Source organism: Lepidochelys kempii, chromosome 1 (genome assembly GCF_965140265.1).
Source record: "Lepidochelys kempii isolate rLepKem1 chromosome 1, rLepKem1.hap2, whole genome shotgun sequence".
Lineage (NCBI taxonomy): Eukaryota > Metazoa > Chordata > Testudines > Cheloniidae > Lepidochelys > Lepidochelys kempii.
In genome coordinates, this window is record NC_133256.1 from 6225290 (window position 1) to 6250220 (window position 24931).

At 52.9% G+C, this 24931-nt stretch overlaps 1 protein-coding gene across 3 annotated transcripts in view; it reads left to right on the plus strand.

Annotated features, from left to right (window-relative positions):
• The window catches only part of LOC140907329 (sodium-dependent proline transporter-like), a 47099-nt gene that overhangs the window by 13248 nt on the left and 8920 nt on the right, over positions 1–24931 (plus strand). For all 3 annotated transcript variants that reach the window (XM_073333010.1, XM_073333020.1, XM_073333030.1), the window contains 5 exons: positions 8564–8792; positions 20159–20290; positions 22555–22703; positions 23129–23178; positions 23944–24082. In XM_073333010.1, the coding sequence (XP_073189111.1) occupies positions 8564–8792; positions 20159–20290; positions 22555–22703; positions 23129–23178; positions 23944–24082 (699 nt within the window). The remainder of the gene's footprint in view (positions 1–8563; positions 8793–20158; positions 20291–22554; positions 22704–23128; positions 23179–23943; positions 24083–24931) is intronic.

Here is a 24931-nt window from a genome sequence, read left to right on the forward strand (position 1 = left end):
TTGTTTGCACCTTTGGACTTCGGGTATTGTTGCTCTCTGTTCATGCGAGAAGGACCAGGGAAGTAAGTGGGTGAAGGAATAAGCCCCCTAACAGTAATAGCCCATCCAAAGTGACCACTCTCTTCACAATGTGTATGATAATCAAGGTGGGCCATTTCCTGCACAAATCCAGGTTCTCTCACCCCCTCACCCCCCTCCAAAAACCACACACACAAACTCACTCTCCTGATGGTAATAGCTTATCCAAAGTGACCACTCTCCCTACAATGTGCATGGTAATCAAGGTGGGTCATTTCCAGCACAGATCTATTTCAGAGGAACAGCCATGTTAGTCTGTATTCGCAAAAAGAAAAGGAGTACTTGTGGCACCTTAGAGACTAACCAATTTATTTGAGCATGAGCTTTCGTGAGCTACAGCTCACTTCATCAGATGTTTACCGTGGAAACTGCAGCAGACTTTATATACACACAGAAATCATGAAACAATACCTCCTCCCACCCCACTGTCCTGCTGGTAATAGCTTATCTAAAGTGATCAACAGGTGGGCCATTTCCAGCACAAATCCAGGTTTTCTCACCCTCCACCCCCCCACACAAATTCACTCTCCTGCTGGTGCTAGCCCATCCAAAGTGACAACTCTTTACATAATCAAGTCGGGCTATTTCCTGCATAGATCAAGGTTTTCTCACATCCCCCCCACCCCCATACACACACAAACTCACTCTCCTGCTGGTAATAGCTCATCTAAACTGACCATTCTCCAGGTTTAAATCCAAGTTAAACCAGAACATCTGGGGGGGGGGGGGTAGGAAAAAGCAAGAGGAAACAGGCTACCTTGCATAATGACTTAGCCACTCCCAGTCTCTATTTAAGCCTAAATTAATAGTATCCAATTTGCAAATGAATTCCAATTCAGCAGTTTCTCGCTGGAGTCTGGATTTGAAGTTTTTTTGTTTTAAGATAGCGACCTTCATGTCTGTGATTGCGTGACCAGAGAGATTGAAGTGTTCTCCGACTGGTTTATGAATGTTATAATTCTTGACATCTGATTTGTGTCCATTTATTCTTTTACGTAGAGACTGTCCAGTTTGACCAATGTACATGGCAGAGGGGCATTGCTGGCACATGATGGCATAGATCACATTGGTGGATGTGCGGCTTTCTCACCCCCCCACCCCCCCGGGGGAACACACACACACACACACACACACTCGCTCTCGCTCTTGCTCGCTGGTAATAGCTCATCCAAACTGACCACTCTCCAAGTTTAACCAGAACGTCTGGGGGGGGGGGGGGCATAGGAAAAAGCAAGGGGAAATAGGCTACCTTGCATAATGACTTAGCCACTCCCAGTCGCTATTTAAGCCTAAATTAATAGTATCCAATTTGCAAATGAATTCCAATTCAGCAGTTTCTCGCTGGAGTCTGGATTTGAAGTTTTTTTGTTGTAAGATATTGACCTTCATGTCGGTGATTGCGTGACCAGAGAGATTGAAGTGTTCTCCGACTGGTTTATGAATGTTATAATTCTTGACATCTGATTTGTGTCCATTTATTCTTTTACGTAGAGACTGTCCAGTTTGACCAATGTAAATGGCAGAGGGGCATTGCTGGCACAGGATGGCATATATCACATTGGTGGATGTGCAGGTGAACGAGCCTCTGATAGTGTGGCTGATGTGATTAGGCCTGCTATGGGTACCCGCATGGCCCCACAGTATGCCAACATTTTTATGGCTGATTTAGAACAACGCTTCCTCAGCTCTCGTCCCCTAAAGCCCCTACTCTACTTGCGCTATATTGATGACATCTTCATAATCTGGATCCATGGAAAAGAAGCCCTTGAGGAATTCCACCATGATTTCAACAATTTCCATCCCACCATCAATCTCAGCCTGGTCCAGTCCGCACAAGAGATCCACTTCCCGGACACTACAGTGCTAATAAACAATGGTCACATAAACACCACCCTATACCGGAAACCTACTGACCGCTATTCCTACCTACATGCCTCCAGCTTTCACCCTGACCACACCACACAATCCATCGTCTACAGCTAAGCTCTGCGATACAACTGCATTTGCTCCAACCCCTCAGACAGAGACAAACACCTACAAGATCTCTATCAAGCTTTCTTACAACTACAATACCCACCTGCAGAAGTGAAGAAACAGATTGATAGAGCCAGAAGAGTTCCCAGAAATCACCTACTACAGGACAGGCCTAACAAAGAAAATAACAGAACGCCACTAGCCGTCACCTTCAGCCCCCAACTAAAACCCCTCCAACACATTATTAAGGATCTACAACCTATCCTGAAGGATGACCCAACACTCTCACAAATCTTGGGAGACAGGCCAGTCCTTGCCTACAGACAGCCCCGCAACCTGAAGCAAATACTCACCAACAACCACATACCACACAACAGAACCACTAGCCCAGGAACCTATCCTTGCAACAAAGCCCGTTGCCAACTGTGCCCACATATCTATTCAGGGGACACCATCACAGGGCCTAATAACATCAGCCACACTGTCAGAGGCTCGTTCACCTGCACATCCACCAATGTGATATATGCCATCATGTGCCAGCAATGCCCCTCTGCCATGTACATTGGTCAAACTGGACAGTCTCTATGTAAAAGAATAAATGGACACAAATCAGATGTCAAGAATTATAACATTCATAAACCAGTCGGAGAACACTTCAATCTCTCTGGTCACGCAATCACAGACATGAAGGTCACTATCTTACAACAAAAAAACTTCAAATCCAGACTCCAGCGAGAAACTGCTGAATTGGAATTCATTTGCAAATTGGATACTATTAATTTAGGCTTAAATAGCGACTGGGAGTGGCTAAGTCATTATGCAAGGTAGCCTATTTCCCCTTGCTTTTTCCTATGCCCCCCCCCCAGACATTCTGGTTAAACTTGGATTTAAACTTGGAGAGTGGTCAGTTTGGATGAGCTATTGCCAGCAGGAGAGTGAGTTTGTGTGTGTGTGTGTGTGTGTGTGTGTTCCCCCGGGGGGGGGTGGGGGGGTGAGAAAGCCTAGATCTGTGCTGGAAATGACCCACCTTGATTATCATGCACATTGTAGGGAGAGTGGTCACTTTGGATGAGCTATTACCATCAGGAGAGTGAGTTTGTGTGTGTGGTTTTTGGAGGGGGGTTAGGGGGTGAGAGAACCTGGATTTGTGCAGGAAATGGCCCACCTTGATTATCATACACATTGTGAAGAGAGTGGTCACTTTGGATGGGCTATTACCAGCAGGAGAGTGAGTTTGTGTGTGTGTGTGGGGGGGGGGGGGGCGGAGGGTGAGAAAACCTGGATTTGTGCTGGAAATGGCCCAACTTGATGATCACTTTAGATAAGCTATTACCAGCAGGACAGTGGGGTGAGAGGGGGTATTGTTTCATGGTCTCTGTGTGTATATAATGTCTACTGCAGTTTCCACGGTATGCATCCGATGAAGTGAGCTGTAGCTCACGAAAGCTCATGCTCAAATAAATTGGTTAGTCTCTAAGGTGCCACAAGTACTCCTTTTCTTTTTGCAAAGACAGACTAACACGGCTGTTACTCTGAAACTTTGGGGAATGTTACTTTTCTGCTGTTACCCAACTGCTTTCCTTCCGAGGGAGCAGGGGTGGACGTGAAGTTGAAAATGCCCATTAGAAGAGAAGGGTGGGGAGATAGTAAGAATTGTGCCAGGATTTAGAGCCAGTTAAAATGACCTCTTGCATAGGTGCCCGGAGGCTCCACTCAGGATCAAGCCCCATTGTGCTGGGTGCTGTAGGAATGCATAGTAAGAGATGGTCCTCGCCCCAGAGAGCTTGTGGTCTAAATTAAGACAATGCAACAAGTGGGTGTGACAGAGAACTGGGGAGGTAAGGGAGTGTGCTGGCAGCATGGTGTTCCACAGATCAGCTACAAGCACTTTTTGTAGGCATTGAGTCTGTTTTATCCATCCATGGAGTCTCTGCAGGTAGTGCGGCCAGTGCTAAGGGGCTGAGAGAATTTCTGGCTCCCACCCATTTTGGCAATCAGAATCCTTCCCCCCTGCACCTCAACACACACACAGAGTACATTTTGTGTCTTTCCCTAAAAACAATCTTAGTTTGAGAGAAGTGGGGTTGGAGGTAGCATTCTCTAATAGTTAAAGTAGGGGCCTGGAAGTTAAGGTTTCTAGGTCGGTTATTTTACTACTGCCACTCGGTGTGACCTTTGGCTTGTCACTTCTTCACTGTGTGCCTCAGTTGCCCCATTTCTAAACCAGGAGTAACAATACTGACCAGCCTGGCTAGGGCAAATTCATGTTTGTGCAGGACTTTCAGATCTTCTGAGTGAGGCTGTAAGCGCAGAACAGTGCTTAATTTGTGCCAGGGCTGAGCCCCAGCACCTCTAGGCTTAGCAGTTCTGGGTTGCTGCATCAATTATGAATGTAAAAGAATTGCTTGAGCCCCAGCACCTAATTGCTTGAGTCCAGAACCTCTCTCATTACAAATTAAGCACTGATGCACAGTATTCAATTTCCATAATAATCAGCCTTGCTCCAAAACGACCTCTGACCTCCAGTGACTCTTCTGGTTTCTGTAATTCTTCAAGGCAGAGGTGGGGTTGGGAGAACATGCTGGATTTGGGGGTCTGTGACCCCTCTACAGCCATTTTCCTTAGCGGTTGGGTTTTGTGAAACATTTTTTCCATGATTTAACCCATTGTTTCAAAAGGGAAACTTAATTCGAGACACACAATTTACAGTGGGCTCTGACCGCACTGACTAATAATCCTCCCCTTTGGGGCAGATGGTTAAATATCATTATCCCTATTTCACAGATGGGGAAATTAACCTTTGTGACTCAAGTAGTCTGCCCAAAGCTCTGCAGCCAATCCGTGGCAGAGCTGGGATTAGAACTCATGAGTTCCTGGCCCTGTGGCCGGTGCTCCAAACCCTGCTGCCTGTGTGTGTTTCAACCTGACATTCATCAATGCCAGAGCACGGTGCTTTGGTTACACTCAGTCCAGAGGAGTGTATAACTTAAGGACCTGACCCAGCGGGTGCTGAGCCCCTTTGGGCCCCGCTGGCTTCTCTAGGGTGCTGAGCATCCCTGGCACTCACTGGACTGGTCCCTACATTCTCGGTTCTACCTCCTGGCTCTGAACTGTTTTTTCCAGCTCCCTCTCTGCTGGCGACTGGCTCTTCTCAGTATAGTGCTGTATAAAACACATGCCCGAGCCAGTGACCTGCCTCCTGAGACCCCCAAGGAGCTGCTACAGGAGAAGCTGCTGCTGGCTCCCAAGGTCTCCGGCTTCCCCCAGGAGCATCCCGGCTGCTGTTAGGGTTCAAGGAGCGGTGCTGTCCTGAGTTGGGGGCTAGGGAGTGTCCAGGGCTCACCCGGCTCCCACCCTGCAGTCTGATTTATGTGAAATCTTCCCCCACTCAGTTGCTGCTGCTAACTGTCCCTGAAGATTGGTGGACTGTGAAACCCGCCGCTCAGCAGCTGATGGCTACACTCATACCAGAGCGGCTGGCCTACTGCCGAGAGCCCTGGGAGTCATGCATCTGCCGTGTTCCCTGAAGCCTCTCTCTCTCTCTGCTCCTTCCTTCCTTCCTTCCTTCCTCTCTCTGCTGACCTAGGGACTAATCAAGCCCTGTCCTGACATTTGCTTCATCCTGCCCCTCTCTCAGGGTGCCGGCTGGCTCAGCTGCCCTCCAGCGGCCTTCCCCCTCAGTGCCAGAGGCAGTGAGGTGTTAGGGCAGGTGAAGTAGGTGGAGTGCGAGCTGGCTGGAGTCCCATAGGCTTGGGGCTGGCCCTGCTGATGCTAGAGATGGCCAGATACAGATTTTGGGGTGGATCCAAATGTTGCAGCTCTGGGTCATTTGTGCCCTGCCCCCAGGTTTCCTTCCCATCCTGTGTGCCCCTGTGATTGCTATGTTCTGGGAGCAGGCAGACTGGTGGTGCCATGCCCCTTACATGGGGGGGCCGGGGAGAGGTGATGGGGGAGCCCTCTGGTATCACAGCGCAGATGTGAGCTTGGGAGCTGAGCCCTCTCTGCAGGGAGCCAGTGTTCAATGCTGAGATAACTGGTGCCAAGTCGCTCGCTTCCCTACACCTCCCATGTGTGTGTCTGGATTATCGAGGGCCTACCTGTAAACTCCTGCCCTGTTACGTGCCGGGACAGGAGCGCTTGTTGCTGCCCCTACACAAACTCGTTCAAATTCCCTCTCTCTAAGCAGACCTCGTGCACGAGTTTAGCGCTCACGCCAGCGAGGATCTGACAGCGCTGGCTGGAGATGTACAGCACTTCCCCGCGCACACGCAAGCTGCCCCTCCGGTCCAGCGTGCTCCGTGCTTCGAGCCTCCCGCCCTACCCCGACAACATCACTGCCCGTGCACCTCAGTCCTGCCTTGCATCCCCGCCTGCTGTTCCAGCCCTGAGCCCAGCTAAGTAGCAGGTGCTGAACTGTGCCGGGGTATCGTACTGTGCACAAACGAGAAACCTTTCCCTGGATCTCACTCCTCGCCGAGCAGTGAACTTGCGACTTGGGGGAGCTGTATGCGCTACGTCACATCCTGGCGCATCAGTGGCTCTCAGCCTTCCCAGACTGCTGTACCCCTTTCAGGAGCCTGATTTGTCTTGTGTACCCCAAGCTTCACCTCACTTAAAAACGACTTGTTTACAAAATCAGACATGAGAAAGTAAAAATGTCCCAGCACACTAGTACTGAAATATCGCTGACGTTCTCATTTTGTCTGTATGAAATTTTAGTTTGTGCTGACTTCGTTAGTGCTTTTTATGCAGCCTGTTGTAACACTAGGCAAATATCTAGATGAGTTGATGTACCCCCTGGAAGACCCCTCTGTACCCCCAGGGGTACACGTGCCCCTGGTTGAGAACCACTGCTCTACGTGAAATCCCAAGTCACCCCTTCCTCGCCTGCTGGGTGTGTTTTCTGATGACCCTGCGGCTTGCAGTTGAGTTTCCCTGTTGAATTATTGTCTGTTTTTTTCCATGGTGAGTGCTGCTAAGAGATTGAGCCTTGTCCAGCCTAGCAGGTAGTTGCAGGCATTGCTCTGACAGGTGATGTGTGAAGAGAGGCACTGGAGACGGGGGCAGGCAGCTGGCAGTGATGAGAGCTGCTGATCTGTCTGTCCATGGCAGATGGTGCCCATGCAGCCCTGCTCTGCCAGGGTGTTAGTCCTGGCAGCCTCTGTGCAGGGGGATGGCAAGTGCTGATGATCAGACAGTCCCTGGGTGAAAGGGAAAGTGATCCCCCTGTTCCCCCGCCCAGCCCCTGCATGCTTTTCCCCTCGTACCTAGACGCAGCAGGCGTGGAGTTGCTCTGGAGCTCTGCCAGCTGGAGGAGAAGGGTTTATAAGAGGCCGTGATCAGGATCTCGGCCTTGTGCCGGGTGCTGCGCCAACAGGTGGATACAGCCCCTGCACTAGAGAGGACACCCCTGGCTGATGAAATGGGGAAGGAGGGAGAGAGAGGGCCGCACTCAGATACCCTGCTGCATAGATATTAACCACAGCCCAGCCATCAAACAGGGGCCGATCGCTTGCATGCATCCTGGCAGTGGCCTGTCTGGCTCGGGGCTGGGAAGCAGGAGGAGAGGTTGGTGGGTTGATGGAGCAGTTCAGGGAGGCTGTGCTAGGGGTGGGGGTGGGGGTAGAGATTTTGTGAGGAGCAGACAGGCGGATGGTCCCACCAGCTGGGTGGAAGAGGTGATGGGGAGCGAGCAGTTGAGCTGTGAAGGGCCAATGCTGAGAAGCTTGGACTCGAAGCCCAAGAAGAGGGGGAGCTGGTGGAGGGCTCCAGAGAGGAGGCATGTGGCCAGTGTGACTGGCAGGGAAGATTGCCCTCGCCGTGTTATGGATGGAATGGGGGTGGGGAAGGTACGTGGTGCGGCCTGGGCAAGAGACAGAAGGAACAGGACGGAGCTGAGAAATGCTGCGGGGGGGAGATGTGGAGAGCTGGAGTGTGTGGGGGCCAAGCGAGCAGTCTCTGCTGACTCCTGGGGGGCGCTGGTTGCTGGAGAGGACGATGGTTTGCTCAGCATGCAGTGACAGAGAACAGGGGCTGTGGAGAGGCCTTGGGAGGAAAGGTTGGGGGCTGAGTTTTGGCCACGTTGTCCAAGCTGATGGTGACACGGGCTGAGATGCCGGATTGGGCCAAGGGAGACGGGAGGATCAGAGCCTTTAGAAATAGGAGAGCCCTCTGCTCTGTCATCCCATGTGGCCCATCTCCCCAGGGGCCAGTGTGCGGGGCTTGTTCCCTCCAGATCCCTCCACAGGGCTCTGTTGTGTTAAGTGTCCCAAGCCATGGGGGCTCCCAGAGTGGCGTAGATATTTGGGACAGCCTCCTCCATTCCTGTGAGGTGGGGCTGCTGGCATGGGTCTTCCAAGAGAGGTGCCTGGGGGAAGGTTGCTCAGAACTTGCTTGTGGGCTAACAGACCCGCCCTCCCTCCCGGGGGCATGCAAGTGTGCATGCTGGCACGCCGGCCGAACGGGATTTGTCTGATCTCTGACTCCTTTTCCCCTTCTCTTCCCACCGCAGGGGAGTCCGGTCCAGCTGAATGGTGTGACCCTGGAGCCTGAACACCCGCAGTCCGTGAGCCAGCCCCAGCCTGCCTTCCAGATCCAGCCCGTGACCCCGGACCTTGCCCCCAGCCAGCCCAGGGAGACGTGGGGTGGGAAGTATGAGTTCCTGCTCTCCTGCGTTGGGTATTGTGTGGGGCTGGGCAACGTCTGGCGCTTCCCCTATCTCTGCTACCGCAATGGAGGAGGTGAGTCCCTGCAGGCCTCTTTGCTGTTGTCTGTCTGCCTTGGGGTCACATGATCACACCCCTCTTACTTTGGAACTAATGCCTGGATCCATCAGGTGCTGGGAAGCTGGTGGTGAGCAGAGACCGTATCTGCCGAGTCCCAGACGAAAGGAGTGCGCTCCGAACAGATGGTGCTGTTTGCATGGAGCAGCGTTTGTCTAATCACCAGCACTTTTACAGGGCCACTTGCGGGTGGTGGCATGGCCATGCGGGTAGGGCTCTGACTGAGTCAGGACACCTGCGTTCTGTCCCCACCGCTGCTCCTCAGAGGTGCTGAGCGGTTCTCATGTCTCCCCTCAGTCTTCTCTTCTCCAGACTAAACAAACCCAGTTTTTCAATCTTCCCTCCTAGGTCATGTTTTCTAGACCTTGAATCATTTTTATTGTTCCTCTCTGGCCTTTCTCCAATTTGTCCACATCTTTCCTGAAATGCGGCGCCCAGAACTGGACACAATACTCTGGTTGAGTCTTAATCAGCGCGGGGTAGAGTGGAAGAATTACTTCTCGTGTCTTGCTTACAACACTCCTGCTAATACATCCCAGATGGATGTTTGCCTTTGTTTTGTTTTTTTGGTTTTTTGGCAACAGCATTACACTGTTGACTCATATTTAGCTTGTGGTCCACTATGACCCCCAGATCCCTTTCCGCAGTACTCCTTCCTAGGCAGTCATTTCCCATTTGGTATGTATGCAACTGATGGGTCCTTCCTCAGTGGAGTACTTTGCATTTGTCCTTATTGAATTTCATCCTATTTACTTCAGACCATTTCTCCAGTTTGGCCAGATCATTTTGAATTTTAATCCTATCCTTCAAAGCACTTGCAACCCCTCCCCACTTGGTATTGTCCACAGACTTTATAAGTGCACTCTCTGTGCCATTATCTAAATCATTGATGAAGATACTGAACAGAACCAGACCCAGAACTGATCCCTGTGGGACCCCACTCATTACGCTCTTCCAGCATTACTGTGAACCATTGATAACTACTCTCTGGGAATGGTTTTCCAGCCAGTTATGCACCCACCTTCTAGTAGCTCCATCTAGGTTGTATTTCTCTAGTTTGTTTATGAAGAGGTCATGCGAGACAGTATCAAAAGCCCTTATTATATTTTATTGGCCTGGGCAGGCTGTAAAGGAAGGAGTCTGGCTTACTCCTGGCAGACTATCCATACGTTTTCAGAAAGTGATGTTTTGGGGACTTGGTAACTAACTTTATGAACTGGGGCTATCTCGTTGCAGCCCTAAATAGATCCCCAAATCTGGAGAGTCTTGCATGGCGGCTTTGAAATGAAATGTTACCACTGTGCTAGTCAAGGCTGCTGGGCCTTGAGTCAGGCCTCTGAGCTCAACTCTGGCTCTTGAATGAGCAGATCTGTGCAAGAGCAACACATCTGAGGTACTGCGAGACACATGCCCCAGAGATGTTACCCCAGGGCAGCCCTGTCGAGCTGGAATCTTTCAGCTATTTCCAAGCAGTGAGGTTTTTGCTTCATGGGGGGCACAATTAATTTGTTCTTGCTGCCGCTGTGGCACGTACTGACCAACCTGGGTTTTCCAGCACACATTCGCTCTTGGAGGCAGCCTTCATGGCCTAACACAAGTTCAAAGTGTGTTAAGGCCCCTTTGTGGGGTTCTTGCCTGACCTCTTCTCCAGCTTTAAAAGGAGCAATCCGTCCGGCCTGGGTAATTAGCCATGCCCTTGGGGAGCCCCTGGTGACTGCTAAGGGAGGTTCTGGCGATTACCTCATGGTGCAAGATTCCCTGCAGAGCAGGGCTAATCCCTTTTGCAATGCACACAGTACAGAGGGGAAACCAGTGCTGGCTGGCTGGTATGGGAGGAGCTTGAATTGAGTCTCCTAACTGGATCAGGTCTGATCAAGCTTTCCTTGGGCACCTGAGAGCTGCAGGTTTCGGCTAGCCGAGCAGCTCCTGAGTGAGCGCTTGTCTACTTTCAGAGTAACAGCCGTGTTAGTCTGTATTCGCAAAAAGAAAAGGAGTACTTGTGGCACCTTAGAGACTAACCAATTTATTTGAGCATGAGCTTTCGTGAGCTACAGCTCACTTCATCGGATGCATACCGTGGAAACTGCAGTAGACATTATATACACACAGAGACCATGAAACAATACCCCCTCCCACCCCACTGTCCTGCTGGTAATAGCTTATCTAAAGTGATCATCAGGTGGGCCATTTCCAGCACAAATCCAGGTTTTCTCACCCTCCACCCCCCCACACAAATTCAGGAGAGTGAATTTGTGTGGGGGGGTGGAGGGTGAGAAAACCTGGATTTGTGCTGGAAATGGCCCACCTGATGATCACTTTAGATAAGCTATTACCAGCAGGACAGTGGGGTGGGAGGAGGTATTTTTTCATATTCTCTGTGCATAAATAAAGTCTGCTGCAGTTTCCACGGCATGCATCCGATGAAGTGAGCTGTAGCTCACGAAAGCTCATGCTCAAATAAATTGGTTAGTCTCTAAGGTGCCACAAGTACTCCTTTTCTTTTCGCTTGTCTACTGAAATGATCTAGGGAGTACATCGTTCAGAATGGACAGGCCCATTGCAAAGAGGGATACCAAAGTAGGGGAGGTAATCTCTCTGATGGGACCCACTTCTGTTTGTGAGCGAGACCAGCTTTTGAGCTTACACAGAGCTCTTCTCCTTGGCTCTTGAAAGCTTCTCTCTCACCAACCGAAGTTGGTCCAATAACAGATATCCTTCCCCCATCTTGTCTCTAGTATCCTGGGACCAACACGGCTACAGCAACACTGCATCCAGGCCTTCTGTTCAGATTCTCTGCATGAAACGTTGGGCTGTGATCTCCTGCGGCCTTGAAAGCTAGGCAGGGTCAGTCCTGGGCACTGCTTGGCTGGGGAGGTCTCCAAAGGAACCTCAGGGTACCTCTGGGAGAGCAGTCTTGTGAATTGAGTAGGTGGCGCTCTTCTAAACCAAGCATGGTATCTGTTGGAGGAGAGGGGTGCTGGGCTGCTGGAGGTGCCTGATCCCCCTCCCCTCTCCCTGCAGGAGGAGGGAATTAACCCTTGTGTGCCCTCTCCAGTTCCAGTGGCCCCATTCCCCTGCTGTTCCACGTTAAGTGGAGGTATGGTGGGCCCTAAGGGCAGGCAGAGTCACAATGGGGTGTGGGGGAGGATGTTAGGCGGCTTATTCCTTCACCCACTTACTTCCCTGGTCCTTCTCGCATGAACAGAGAGCAACAATACCCGAAGTCCAAAGGTGCAAACAATTCGATGTTTATTGGGGTGAACTTCCAGCAAGCATGATTCCAGTTTCCTTCCTTAGTATCCTCCTTCCCAGCTTTGACACCACAGAGCCTTACACCTGTGTCCTTGTTCCTATTTCCCCCTTTAGCAAAACATGATTCCAATTTCCTTACCCCCATTCCCTGTTTCCATCTCCCCCCCCACACCCACCCACCCCCACACCCACCTCCTCACTTCCTGATTGACTGCAGACTATATAGTAAAACTTGAGTTCAGCTTAGCTATACCTTAACCAATCATTTTCCTGAAATTTAACTAACCAATCTTAACATATTGTAACATGATTATGTAACCAATTATATCCCATCACCTTAATTAGTTTACACCCAGCAAAATTAATTATACAGCAGACAGGAACAATCACAGAACCAGACAGAAATTATACAGACAAACAATAGCAAAGTGGGAACTATAATGACAAAACAATACAGAAGCGAGGATTTCACATCCCAGTATTGATAAGTGAGTTCTTGCCAGACAGAATGCTATCAAACTAAGTTTCCTTTTACATCTTCTAGGCACTTCCCTTTCTTTGGAGGTGATAGGCACTATCAGGACAGGATTGTATTCCTAACAGCCCAATAGCACCTTCTTTCAATGTGACTAGTTTGGAATGTGAGGAGGTGACCGGTCGCTTCCCAGCTTATGGCTGCCTCTGTTGCTTAGCCAAAGGCCTTAATCTAAGAACAGGGCCTCAGACTGTCACAGTAAGAGAAGGACCTTACACTGCAGACAGTGATTTTGATTCTTTCTTTTATACTTCTAACTAACCAAGTGATAAGAATACACCTTAATTCTTAAAGTACAGGCCTTTGCAGACAGGCCTGAATATCTATATCCTAACACTCCACCCCTTTTTTTTCTTTTTCTTTTGGGATCCTCCTGCCCAGGTATCCCTGGAAAAGCATAGGACATATGGCAACACACTTCCTGATAGGGCCAGGCATCAAGAGGGAAGGTGTTGATATTCCATTTGTCCCACTGCCCCTTGTGTAGTATAGTGCCCTGCACCTTCTCTCGTACAGGCATACCACGCCTATTCCAATTAGTGTTCCAGACTTCCCATTAGAGTGGGCCGAGAAGGTTGGGTCCAGGTTGTCTAGTACACTGTAGGTTTTGGAGGGCTTACTACATTACTTATAGGTTATCTTCATATGCAACGTAACACAAGTACAGTTAACAATACAAAATCCACAGCAACACCGAGTCCTGACCACTGCAGTATGATCCAACATCTGAGACACCCCCAAAACACTGCCTCTCCTCCTTCGACAGGGTCATGATCTTATGTGTCCAGTTCCTCGTAGTTCCAACAAGCTGCCCCTGCAGGTTTTGCTTGCTTTTGTCCATATCATAAGTCCACTGAATGTTCACAGAGAAATGCGTTATTGTCCAAACCAGCTTGACCACTTGGTATGGAATCAGGCAGTATGCCCTGGTTTGATGATTATTATTATTATTATTTATTATTTATTATTGGGGACGGGAAGCCAGGGGAGTGGTATGGCCAGAGCAACAGAAGGAAGGAGATTTCCACACCAGCATGAGCAGAGGAGGCCCAGTGAGAGTCGCAGAGGCCAGAGAGAGGAGCACAAGAGAGCTAAGAAAGGGAGTTAGCATGGCACTCCCTCGCAGGGCAAGATGAAGACCCTATTGTGGAAGACACTGTGGCTTTATCCACCTCTGTGCAGATCGGAAGCACGTGAACATCTGTGCTGCTAATGCTGTCCCCGGAGAGGTGTTCTGTGTAGACTTTTAACCACACCTCTTGCGGCAGCATGAATGCCCTGTTCCTAGACTGAAGGGACCATTGGATAAAGGAGTTTGAGGTGCAAGTGGTGTTCTCGTCCATCCTCCCCGGAAGAAGGAAAAGGCCTGGGTAGAGACCGTTGAATCGTGGAAGTCAATGAATGGCTATGCAGGTGGTGTCAGAGAGAAGGCTTTGGATTCTTTGACCATGGGATGGTGTTCCAAGAAGGAGGAGTGCTCGGCAGAGACGGGATCCACCTAACGAAGAGAGGGAAGAGCATCTTTGCAAGCAGGCTGGCTAACCTAGTGAGGAGGGCTTTAAACTAGGTTCACCGGGGGGAAGGAGACCAAAGCCCTGAGGTAAGTGGGCAAGCGGGATACCGGGAGAAAGCATGAGCAGGAGCGCGTGAGAGGGGAGGGCTCCTGCCTCATACTGAGAAAGAGGGACGATCAGCGATTTATTTCAACTGCCTATACACAAATGCAAGAAACCTGGGAAACAAGCAGGGAGAACTGGAAGTCCTGGCACAGTCAAGGAATTATGATGTGATTGGAATAACAGAGACTTGGTGGGATAACTCACATGACTGGAGTACTGTCATGGATGGATATAAACTGTTCAGGAAGGACAGGCAGAGCAGAAAAGGTGGGGGAGTTGCATTGTATGTAAGGGAGCAGTATGACTGCTCAGAGCTCCTGTATGAAACTGCAGAAAAACCTGAGAATCTCTGGATTAAGTTTAGAAGTGTGAGCAACAAGGGTGATGTCGTGGTGGGAGCCTGCTATAGACCACCGGACCAGGGAGATGAGGTGGACGAGGCTTTCTTCCGGCAACTAACGGAAGTTACTAGTTCACAGACCCTGGTTCTCATGGGAGACTTCAATCACCCTGATATCTGCTGGAAGAGCAATACAGCGGTGCACAGACAATCCAGGAAGCTTTTGGAAAGAGTAGGGGACAATTTCCTGGTGCAAGTGCTGGAGGAACCAACTAGGGGCAGAGCTCTTCTTGACCTGCTGCTCACAAACGGGGAAGAATCAGTAGGGGAAGCAAAAGTGGATGGGAACCTGGGAGGCAGTGACCATGAGATGGTCGAGTTCGGGATCCTGACACAAGGAAGAAAGGAGAGCAGCAGAATACGGACCCTGGACTTCAGAAAAGCAGACTTTGACTCCCTCAGGGAACTGATGGGCAGGATCCCCTGGGAGAATAACATGAGGGGGAAAGGTGTCTAGGAGAGCTGGCTGTATTTTAAAGAATCCTGATTGAGGTTACAGGGACAAACCATCCCGATGTGTAGAAAGAATAGTAAATATGGCAGGCAACCAGCTTGGCTTAACAGTGAAATCCGTGCTGATCTTAAACACAAAAAAGCAGCTTACAAGAAGTGGAAGATCGGACAAATGACCAGGGAAGAGTATAAAAATATTGCTCGGGCATGCAGGAGTGAAATCAGGAAGGCCAAACCACACCTGGAGTTGCAGCTAGCAAGAGATGTTAAGAGTAACAAGAAGGGTTTCTTCAGGTATGTTAGCAACAAGAAGAAAATCAAGGAAAGTGTGGGCCCCTTACTGAATAAGGGAGGCAACCTAGTGACAGAGGATGTGGAAAAAGCTAATGTACTGAATGCTTTTTTTGCCTCTGTCTTCACGAACAAGGTCAGCTCCCAGACTACTGCACTGGGCAGCACAGCATGGGGAGGAGGTGACCAGCCCTCTGTAGAGAAAGAAGTAGTTCAGGACTATTTAGAAAAGCTGGACGAGCACAAGTCCATGGGGCCGGATGTGTTGCATCCGAGAGTGCTAAAGAAGTTGGCAGATGTGATTGCAGAGCCATTGGCCATTATCTTTCAAAACACATGGCAATTGGGGGAGGTCCCGGACGACTGGAAAAAGGCTAATGTAGTGCCCATCTTTAAAAAAGGGAAGAAGGAGGATCTGGGGAACTACAGGCCAGTCAGCCTCACCTCAGTCCCTGGAAAAATCATGGAGCAGGTCCTCAAGGAATCAATTCTGAAGCACTTAGAGGAGAGGAAAGTGATCAGGAACAGTCAGCATGGATTCACCAAGGGCAAGTCATGCCTGACTAATCTAATTGCCTTCTATGATGAGATAACTGGCTCTGTGGATGAGGGGAAAGCAGTGGACGTGTTGTTCCTTGACTTTAGCAAAGCTTTTGAAATGGTCTCCCACAGTTTTCTTGCCAGCAGGTTAAAGAAGTATGGGTTGGATGAAAGGACTATAAGGTGGATAGAAAGTTGGCTAGATTGTCAGGCTCAACGGGTAATGATCAGTGGCTCCATGGCTAGTTGGCAGGCGGTATCAAGTGGAGTGCCCCAAGGGTCGGTCCTGGGGCCGGTTTTGTTCAATATCTTCATAAATGATCTGGAGGATGGTGTGGATTGCACCCTCAGCAAGTTTGCAGATGACACTAAACTGGGAGGAGAGGTAGATACACTGGAGGGTAGGGATAGGATACAGCGGGCCCTAGACAAATTAGAAGATTGGGCCAAAAGAAATCTGATGAGATTCAACAAGGACAAGTGCAGAGTCCTGCACTTAGGATGCAAGAATCCCATGCACCGCTAGAGACTAGGGACCGAATGGCTCGGCGGCAGTTCTGCAGAAAAGGACCTAGGGGTTACAGTGGACAAGAAGCTGGATATGAGTCAACAGTGTGCCCTTGTTGCCAAGAAGGCCAATGGCATTTTGGGATGTATACGTAGGGGCATTGCCAGCAGATCGAGGGACGTGATCGTTCCCCTCTATTTGACACTGGTGAGGCCTCATCTGGAGTACAGTGTCCAGTTTTGGGCCTCACACTACAAGAAGGATGTGAAAAAATTGGAAAAGGTCCAGCGGAGGGCAACAAAAATGATTAGGGGACTGGAACACATGAGTTATGAGGAGAGGCTGAGGGAGCTGGGATTGTTTAGCCTGCAGAAGAGAAGAATGAGGGAGGATTTGATAGCTGCTTTCAACTACCTGGAAGGGGGTTCCAAAGAGGATGGCTCTAGACTGTTCTCAGTGGTAGCGGATGACAGAACAAGGAATAATGGTGTCAAGTTGCAGTGGGGGAGATTTAGGTTGGATATTAGGAAAAACTTTTTCACTAGGAGGGTGGTGAAGCACTGGAATGTGTTACCTAGGGAGGTGGTGGAATCTCCTTCCTTAGAAGTTGTTAAGGTCAGGCTTGACAAAGCCCTGGCTGGGATGATTTAATTGGGGATTGGTCCTGCTTTGAGCAGGGGGTTGGACTAGATGACCTCCTGAGGTCCCTTCCAACCCTGATATTCTATGTTTCGGGCCATCTAGTCTGGCCTCCTGCACAAAGTCAAGGCATACCTGGCTTTGCTTCAGCGCAGGGGCCGCACAAGGCCAGCGGTTCTCAAACTTCATTGCCCCGCGACCCCCTTCTGACAGCCAAATTACTACGTGACCCCAGGGAGAGGGGGCCGGAGCCTGAACTCCGCAGCCCTGGGCGGGGATGGAGCTCGGGCTTCAGCTTCAGCCCCGGGTCCCAGCAAGTCCAATGCTGGCCCTGGAAACCCCATTACAACGGGGTCCCGACCCACAGTTTGAGAACTGCTGCACTAGGCGACCTCTCCCGGTCTCGCCTACTGCTCCGTTTCCACGAGTCTGTGACAGGTGCTTCGTGCGACCACCGGTGTGTCCACCCTTCCTCTTGCAAGCAGGGCCACTTCAGTCTGTCTAAAGTCTTGGGTCCGCTTGCAAAGTCCTGGGGGGGGGGGGCCCTCTATCAGGAGGAGATAAAAACTGCACCAGGGGGATACAGCATCACTGTGTGCCCACAGAAAATGCCACTCCCTCCCTCCCCCCCCCCTGCAGATTTCCTGTTTCCCTGCAGAAAATGGCAGGGAAGCCGCGGGTGGAGAGGCAGGGGGCGACCGTAAGTTCAGTTTGTGGGGGTTGCCCCCCTCCAAACAGAGGCGAGGTCTTGGGGTGCACAGGGGATTACATGCCACTGCGCCCCCCGCCCCATTCTGCAAGGGCAGAGCTGCCCAGCTGAAGGAGGCTGTGTCTTGACTCTGCTGACTAATCTGCAGCTAAATGCAGCCTCCTGGGTCCTAGTGCCAGTCGCTCTCCCCTTCTGTGTGCTGGGAGCCTTGCTGTTTTCTGTGCAGCAAGGAGTGCCAGCAGTGGGGCTGGGAAGGGGGAGTAGGGGGAAGAGGCAGTGGGGAAGAAAGGGGGTGGAATAGGGATGAGGGAAGGAGAATGGAGAAGAAAAGGGGATAGGGGAATCATGGGGGAATCAGGAGCCTGGCAGGCGGTGTTCCCTCGGCAGCAGCTGAGGCTCCTCTGTTGAGCAGGCCCATCGAACCCTCACCCTGACAAGCCCTACCCGCCTACACTTGGTCCTCTCCAATGAGCCCCCCACACCTGGACCCCCACCCCACTGAGCACCTACCAACTGCACCTGGACCCCCACTCCCTCAGCACCTGGACCACACCCAGCCCCCCCTCCTGAGCCTCAGCCACCTTCACCTGGATCCCCTGCAGAGTCCCATTGACCCCGCACCCAGAACTCCCCAACGAGCCCCTGTGCATTCAGATCTCCCACTGGTCTGCCCGCACCCAGACTGCCCCACACAGAAACCTCTCACCCCACACCTACATCCCCCAACACTAAGCCCCTCCCCACTTGGATCCTGCTGGGCTGAGCCTGCCCTCCTACACCTGGTGCACCTGGCACAGGGGGGCAGGGCCCTGGGGAGTTTCTGGGGCAGGCCCAGCCCTTATGCTGTGTCAGGGTCAGGTGCAGCCTCACAGCCGAGTCCTTGTATTGGGGGAGGTGGGGGCTTCAGGGTGATCTCCCTCCTCCATTCAGCCAGTGGCCTGTGCTCCCCACTGCCATGCTGGAGCCACATTTATTTATTGACAAATAAAATTTGCAGAATTTTAATATATTGTGCACAGAATTTTAAATTTTTGGCACAGAATTTTAAATTTTGGGGTGCAGAATTCCCTCAGGAGTAAAAAACAAACTCTTCACTGCCAGCACCTTGGCGTTTAGACACAGCCCTAACCAACCCGTGTGTGCATGCGATACGGGGGAAATACTTGGACTGCATCTGTATTTTAACCTGCTATGCTGACAAGTATGTGTGTTCACCACAAGATGTCTCTCCAGGCTCTCTGAAGACACCGTTTATGTAGCATCTTCCAGAAGATGACTGGTTTGGAGCATTAGAACTGCCGTTGGTTTAGTAAACGAGCTCTCTGCATTCAGGCTCTGGAGGACTCTATTGGACTGGGGAGCTTGTGCTAGTGACGGGCTTGTGTTAGGAAACCATGAGTGGCTGGACCTTTTTCCTACATGGGCCTCTGAAGTGTGTCAGGTCAAAGAATGATAGTACACGTGATGGGATGTCATTGCCTTTTATGTGGCTGGCTGGAATGGCCCATCATGGGTAGGGTGACCAGATAGCAACTGGGAAAAAACTGGATGGGGGTGCAGGGGTAATAGGTGGCTATATAAGGAAAAGTCCCCCAAAACAGGACGGTCCCTTTAAAAATGGGACATCTGGTCACCCTAATCATGGGTGGGAATTGGGTGGACAAGCACAGGAAAGCTCTGTGTGTTCTCCTGGATGGAGTATGTCAGACCTGTGTGTACAGAGCAATATGTGTGTGTCCAACATCTGAATAGTGGAACCACTGCTAGGGACCTGGGTTAGCTCACCTGAAGGTCTGGGTCTTTTGTGGGAGTCTAAGGTTGTGGTTTCTGTTCCCTAAAGCACCTGGAGTGCTTTAGCTGATGCCTGTCAGTGTCTGTGTGCTTATAGCCCAAGGGCAGACTTTAATGATAACATCGTAGGAGCCTATAATTGTGTCAACTCTTTCGATTCCAGATACAACTGATTTGACTTAACAAGACAAAAATGTTTCTGGCTTCCAGGGCTGCAAACGCCATCTGGGTTCTAAAAACCCACTGCGTGTTGTGTTTTTTGCTGCCCTCTTATGGGCGATAAAGGTTCTGTCCCTGCGTCAAATGTCCCTTCCGTGTGGAGGGGTAAAGCAGGCATGCCCCCTGTGCCGAGGTCGCCAGCGGCTGGAGCTGAGCATGCTGCCTCTGCACTAGCTTTCCCAGCCACAACCTGGCTGTCAGGGTGTTGCGGTCAGGCCTGTTCTGGTCTGGCCACTGGCAGTCCCACCAGCTGTGGGCTCCTGAGAGCCAAGGTCTCTGCCCTGCCCCTTCCCGGTGGCTGAGTATCTGAGTTCTTGCCTCGTTCTGTCCCAGTTCCTTGCTAACCGTGTCTGCCCCCTCATCCCCAGGGGTGTTCCTGATCCCCTACTTCGTCATGCTGCTCTTCACCGGCCTGCCCCTCTTCCTGCTGGAGCTCAGCCTGGGCCAGTATGGAGCTGCAGGGCCCATCACCGTCTGGAAGTGCTGCCCCCTGTTGAAAGGTGAGTCTGTGCCTGGCGCAGCATCCCACTCCCCCGAGTGAGCAGGACGTGGGGAGAGGCAGCTGCCGTACATCTTACCTCCCCCCACCACTTCTGGCCCCTGGACACACAGTCTCCTTCTCTGTCACCCATAAACCACAGGGGACAAGGTCCTCTGCCCCTCGCTCTGACCACATCACCTCCCGCTCTCGATCCCTCCTCCAGTCCTGCTCCTCCACCGAGTCCAGTTCAAACAGCCTGTCTGCCCCTTCCAGGCCTGGCAGAGCTCCACCCCCATCCCTTATCTGACCACATCCCTCAGCACAGCCCCTCCGGGCTAGGTTTATCCACTTCCCCTGCTGTCTCCGCACTGTCTCAAGCGCCCGGAAATGCCTCCTTGAGCTGCTCTGCAAGGTCAGCGCCCTCTCCTCACCGCAGCCCTATCTGAGCAGCCTTCCCCATAGGCTGTAACACAAAACCCAGCCTCCCCTCCCTGTCCCCAGAGGATTTCAAAGCACTAAAGGATCTGCCCTCCTGGCCCCCTGGGAGGAGCGTCTGTTGTCTCCATTTCCCAGAGAGGCCAATGGCCTGGCCGGACCTCCCAGATGCGTCCAGCGCTGCAGCCCGCACTGAAATCCACAGGGCTATGGGCACCCGGGAACGTCAGGTCCCACAAGTGACTGGCAGGGCTGGGCGCAGAGCCTGGTCTCCTGACTTCCTGCCCTGCTGCGAGAGCGTCCTTCCTGCTCTAATGGCTGTAAAGTAGGTCTTGGTGCCGGCAGCGTTCTCCGCCGCGGATGGCTCCCAAGCAGAGCTATGGTACTCAGCCATGCTGTCGACTCTCTCCAGCTCAGCCAGACCCTTGTGGGGGGGACGGACTCTGAGCATGAGGACACTCCAAACCAACGAAACAAAACTCTCTCTCAATCCTCTCCTCAATCATCCACCTTGGGGGAGGGATAGCTCAGTGCTTTGAGCATTGACCTGCTAAACCCAGGGATGTAAGTTCAATCCTTGAGGGGGCCATTTAGGGATGTGGGGCAAAAATTGGGGATTGGCCCTGCTTTGAGCAGGGGGTTGGACGAGATGACCTCCTGAGGTCCCTTCCAACCCTGATATTCTATGATACACCAAAGGAACCCACTGGGCAGCAGGTCCTTGCTCCGGCCCCACGCCATTCAGTGCAAGCATGTGAGGGTGGGACGCCCAGCACCACTCAAACCGTCTGAGCTCAGCAGTGTCTGTCCCCTGCTCCCTCTCTACTCCCCCTCCTGGGGGGTTCAGGCCCTAGAGCTTCCTACTCTGTCCCAGGAGCAGGCAGATCACCCTGTGGCCCTGTGCACTGGCTAAGCCAATGCCAATGTGGGCTGTCAGCCTGAGCAGACCTGTCCGAGCAGGATGCTGGGCTGTCCCTAGTCCCACACGGGCTCTGTAGCTGGCAGTGCTGGACGCACCTTGTCTGCGTGAGGGCAGGAAGCCTGCCTGGGGAGGAGAGATTTGGATGAGACACAAAGGCACCAGCCAGCGAGGGGGCCGGAGAAAGGAAGGGGACGTGGGCCGACGGGCTGAACCTCCTGACAAGAGATGGATGGTTCACTGTGAGATCACTGGGCCCAGAGCCTGCAGACTCGCTGGAGAGAACTGGGGGGACCAGATTGCCGCGGTGGGCCTCGTCTAGTTCCCGCATGCAGCGAGTTCGCTGGGCTGTGTTCGGATCTGAGCGCTCGGGAGCTGCAGAGGTGTCTTCTCCCAGCCTCCCACGCCAGCGCTGGCATGGGACACCGAGATCCGCTGCGTGCCGCTCTGCCTGCTTCTCTTTCGCTCCCTCTCAGCGGCCTAGGAGACGTGTTGGTACGTGTCCGGCCAGCGCCTAGCGCAGCGGGGCCCAGCCTGCGGACCTTGCCGTGGTGTCAGGGATGCTCCCTGCAGCACGTGCCGTCTCCCGTCGTTGGCAGCGGGCAATGACCAGTGCCCCACACGCACACACCTCGCCATCATTAGTGCAGCTCGGACGCTTGGCCTCGTGGCACCCCTCCCCTGCCTCCATCCACCCGTTGTCTCATGATGGAAGTGTGAGAGTTTGGGCCAGCAGCCGCCTCTCTCCTGGGGGCCCGGGTCAGCGACGGGGGCCCAGCGGCGCTACGTGCGTTCACGAGGCAGCAGACGTGCCGGCTGTGAATGCCAAAGGGCCCAGCTTCGATCCCCGCCAATGCTCGCAGGGGGTGTGAGCGAGCAGGGCCCGCGTCTCCTCGGCAGCTGCACCTTCCTCCCTCCCTTCCCTGCAGGGATCGGCGTGGGCATGCTGCTCGTCTCCTCGCTGGTGTCGCTCTATTATAACGTCATCATCGCCTGGACTTTCTACTACCTGGGCATGTCCTTCCAGAGCCCCCTGCCCTGGTCTTGTGATGCTCCGCGGAACGCCCCCCTCTGCCAGGTCTGTCTCCTCCCTCCCGGACGGCCACTCCAGTGTGGCGGGCCGGGTTATCCCCCTCAACAGGGCAGCTTGGCCTGGTGCTGCTTAAAACACTCAGCTGCTCCTCATGCTGCTGTGGATGGGCTAGGAGGGGGCATCTGTCCGGGCCAGCCAGGGCCTCTGTATGTGAGGCTGTTGGGTCCAGGGTACGGCTACTGTAGGAGATGGGGCCGGCCAGCCATAGTGCGAGGATGTTGCCTTTCCCTCTGGGGCCTGTTGCCGTTTGGGGAGGTGTAGATGACCTGACTCCCCTCCCTCTCTGGGGAGCCTGCCTCTCTGTGCGGTGGGACAAGGAACAGGGAGTTTGGCAGGGGAGGAAGCTTCTGCCTGGGGGCAGCCGGCATAGGGTGGGGGAGTGGGTGACCAGCCCGCTCTGTGTCTTGCAGAACGCATCAGGAAACTCCAGCCGGTTCAGTGCCAGCGAGGCCTTCTGGAAGTGAGTGGCTGCGTTATGGTGTTTGTGTTCGGGACTGATTCGCCGCCCTTCCCCGCAGGTCGCAGCCTGCCTGGCGCTCTCCCTCTCCGTCAGGGAGCCCCTGTGCTCCTGTGGGAGCCTGAACCCAATTGGCTGGGAGCCTCGCCCACCTCTGCTCGCTCGGGAAATGCCTCTGCCAGCTCCGCTCTCGGCACCAGGGGGCGCTGCAGTCGGCGGGGTGCTGGGATGAGGGTCCGGGACTCCGTGGCAGGAAAAACAGTTGCATCAAGGGAAACCCCCTGCGTGGAGCTGTGGAACTCGCTGCCACAGGGTGCACTATGCACGAGAAAATAGCGGCTATCCTGGCGGTTGGGGTTGAAGCCATAAGCTCCTCTCCAGGCTGGGTTTGGAGGAAGCATCCTCTGCAATTCTGCCATGGCTCTGTGTTGTCAGTGTCACCCTCGACAGCTCACACGGAGACCAAGCCACTAGAGACCCACTGCTGGCAAACCGGCTGGAGGGGGTAGCAGGACCAGCATGCCCGATGTAGGCCTCTGTCATGGGCAGGAGGGGACTGGCTGGTGGGTGGGAAGCTGTTGCCAAAGTAGGAGGCAGGTATGAAGCCAGGAGGGGGCAAAGGGATCTGGTAGTGGGCACGGAGGCAGGATTTAACACCCACTCAATAGCCCCCCCACCATTCTGGTCCAGGGGGGCGGAGGGAGGCGACACCCTGTGTTCAGCGCAGGCTGGGTCTGCGTGTCTTTAACCTGTGTTTGGGCCGTGCAGCGAGCAGGTGCTGGGGGTCACGCACAGCTCCGGCCTCCACGACCCGGGCCCGGTGAGGTGGCCGCTCGCGGTATGCTTGTTGGTCGCCTGGATCGTCATCTTCCTGTGCATGCTAAAGGGGATCCGCAGCTCGGGCAAGGTGAGTGGCGGGCAGGGCGCAGGGTTTGCTAGCGTGGGCCTGCTGGAGCGTGTTTCCCCGGCAGCCGAAGGGAGGGGAACCCCGTGTGCGGGCGAGGCGGGGGGATTCTGCGTATGTGTCCTTTAAAGAGGTAAATGCCCCCAGAAGCTTGGTCGATGGGCACGTTCTTTCCAACGCTGATGACTGAGTATCACAGTCCCCGGCTACTATAGAGAGTGGGTCTGATCCCCATTTTACATGGGGAAACCGAGGCATGGATAGAGGTATTGGGGTCACCCGGAGCTGAGTCGCTGACCATTAGATAGCACTGCCTTTGCCCGGACTAATTGGTGTTGAGCTGGGGCCGCGTCTCATGAATTCTCACTAGGCTCCCAGACTCTCGCTATCCTACAGGTGTCCTGTGTGTCGGCCGGGAGGGCAGATGGGGTAGGAGGCAGATCTGCCATGGGAAGGCTAGAGAGAGGCTGGGGCTTCTCTGGTTAAAAGGATATTGCCACACCCACGCCTTCGCCGTTCAGCATGTCCTGAGATCTCCCCTCCAGGGTGTCTGCACTGGGGAGGGATTCTGGGCTCCCCAGCCCTGCACAGGACGGGGGGGGGGCACTACACATCGATTGGGGGCGAAACCGCTAAATATAGCAACAAGCAAAGTGCTCATCTCCTCCCACCACCAAAGAAAAAGGCCCCAGGGCACAGAACAACGAATAACCAAGAAGTAGGGCCTGGCCCCACAGCACATAGACCGGCCCATGGAATTGAGGGGGAGGTGTCGGTCATGCATGCTCTGACCCCAACAAGGCTCAGAACAGACCCACAGGACCCCTGGGGCGCTCTGTGCATGGTGTTCCT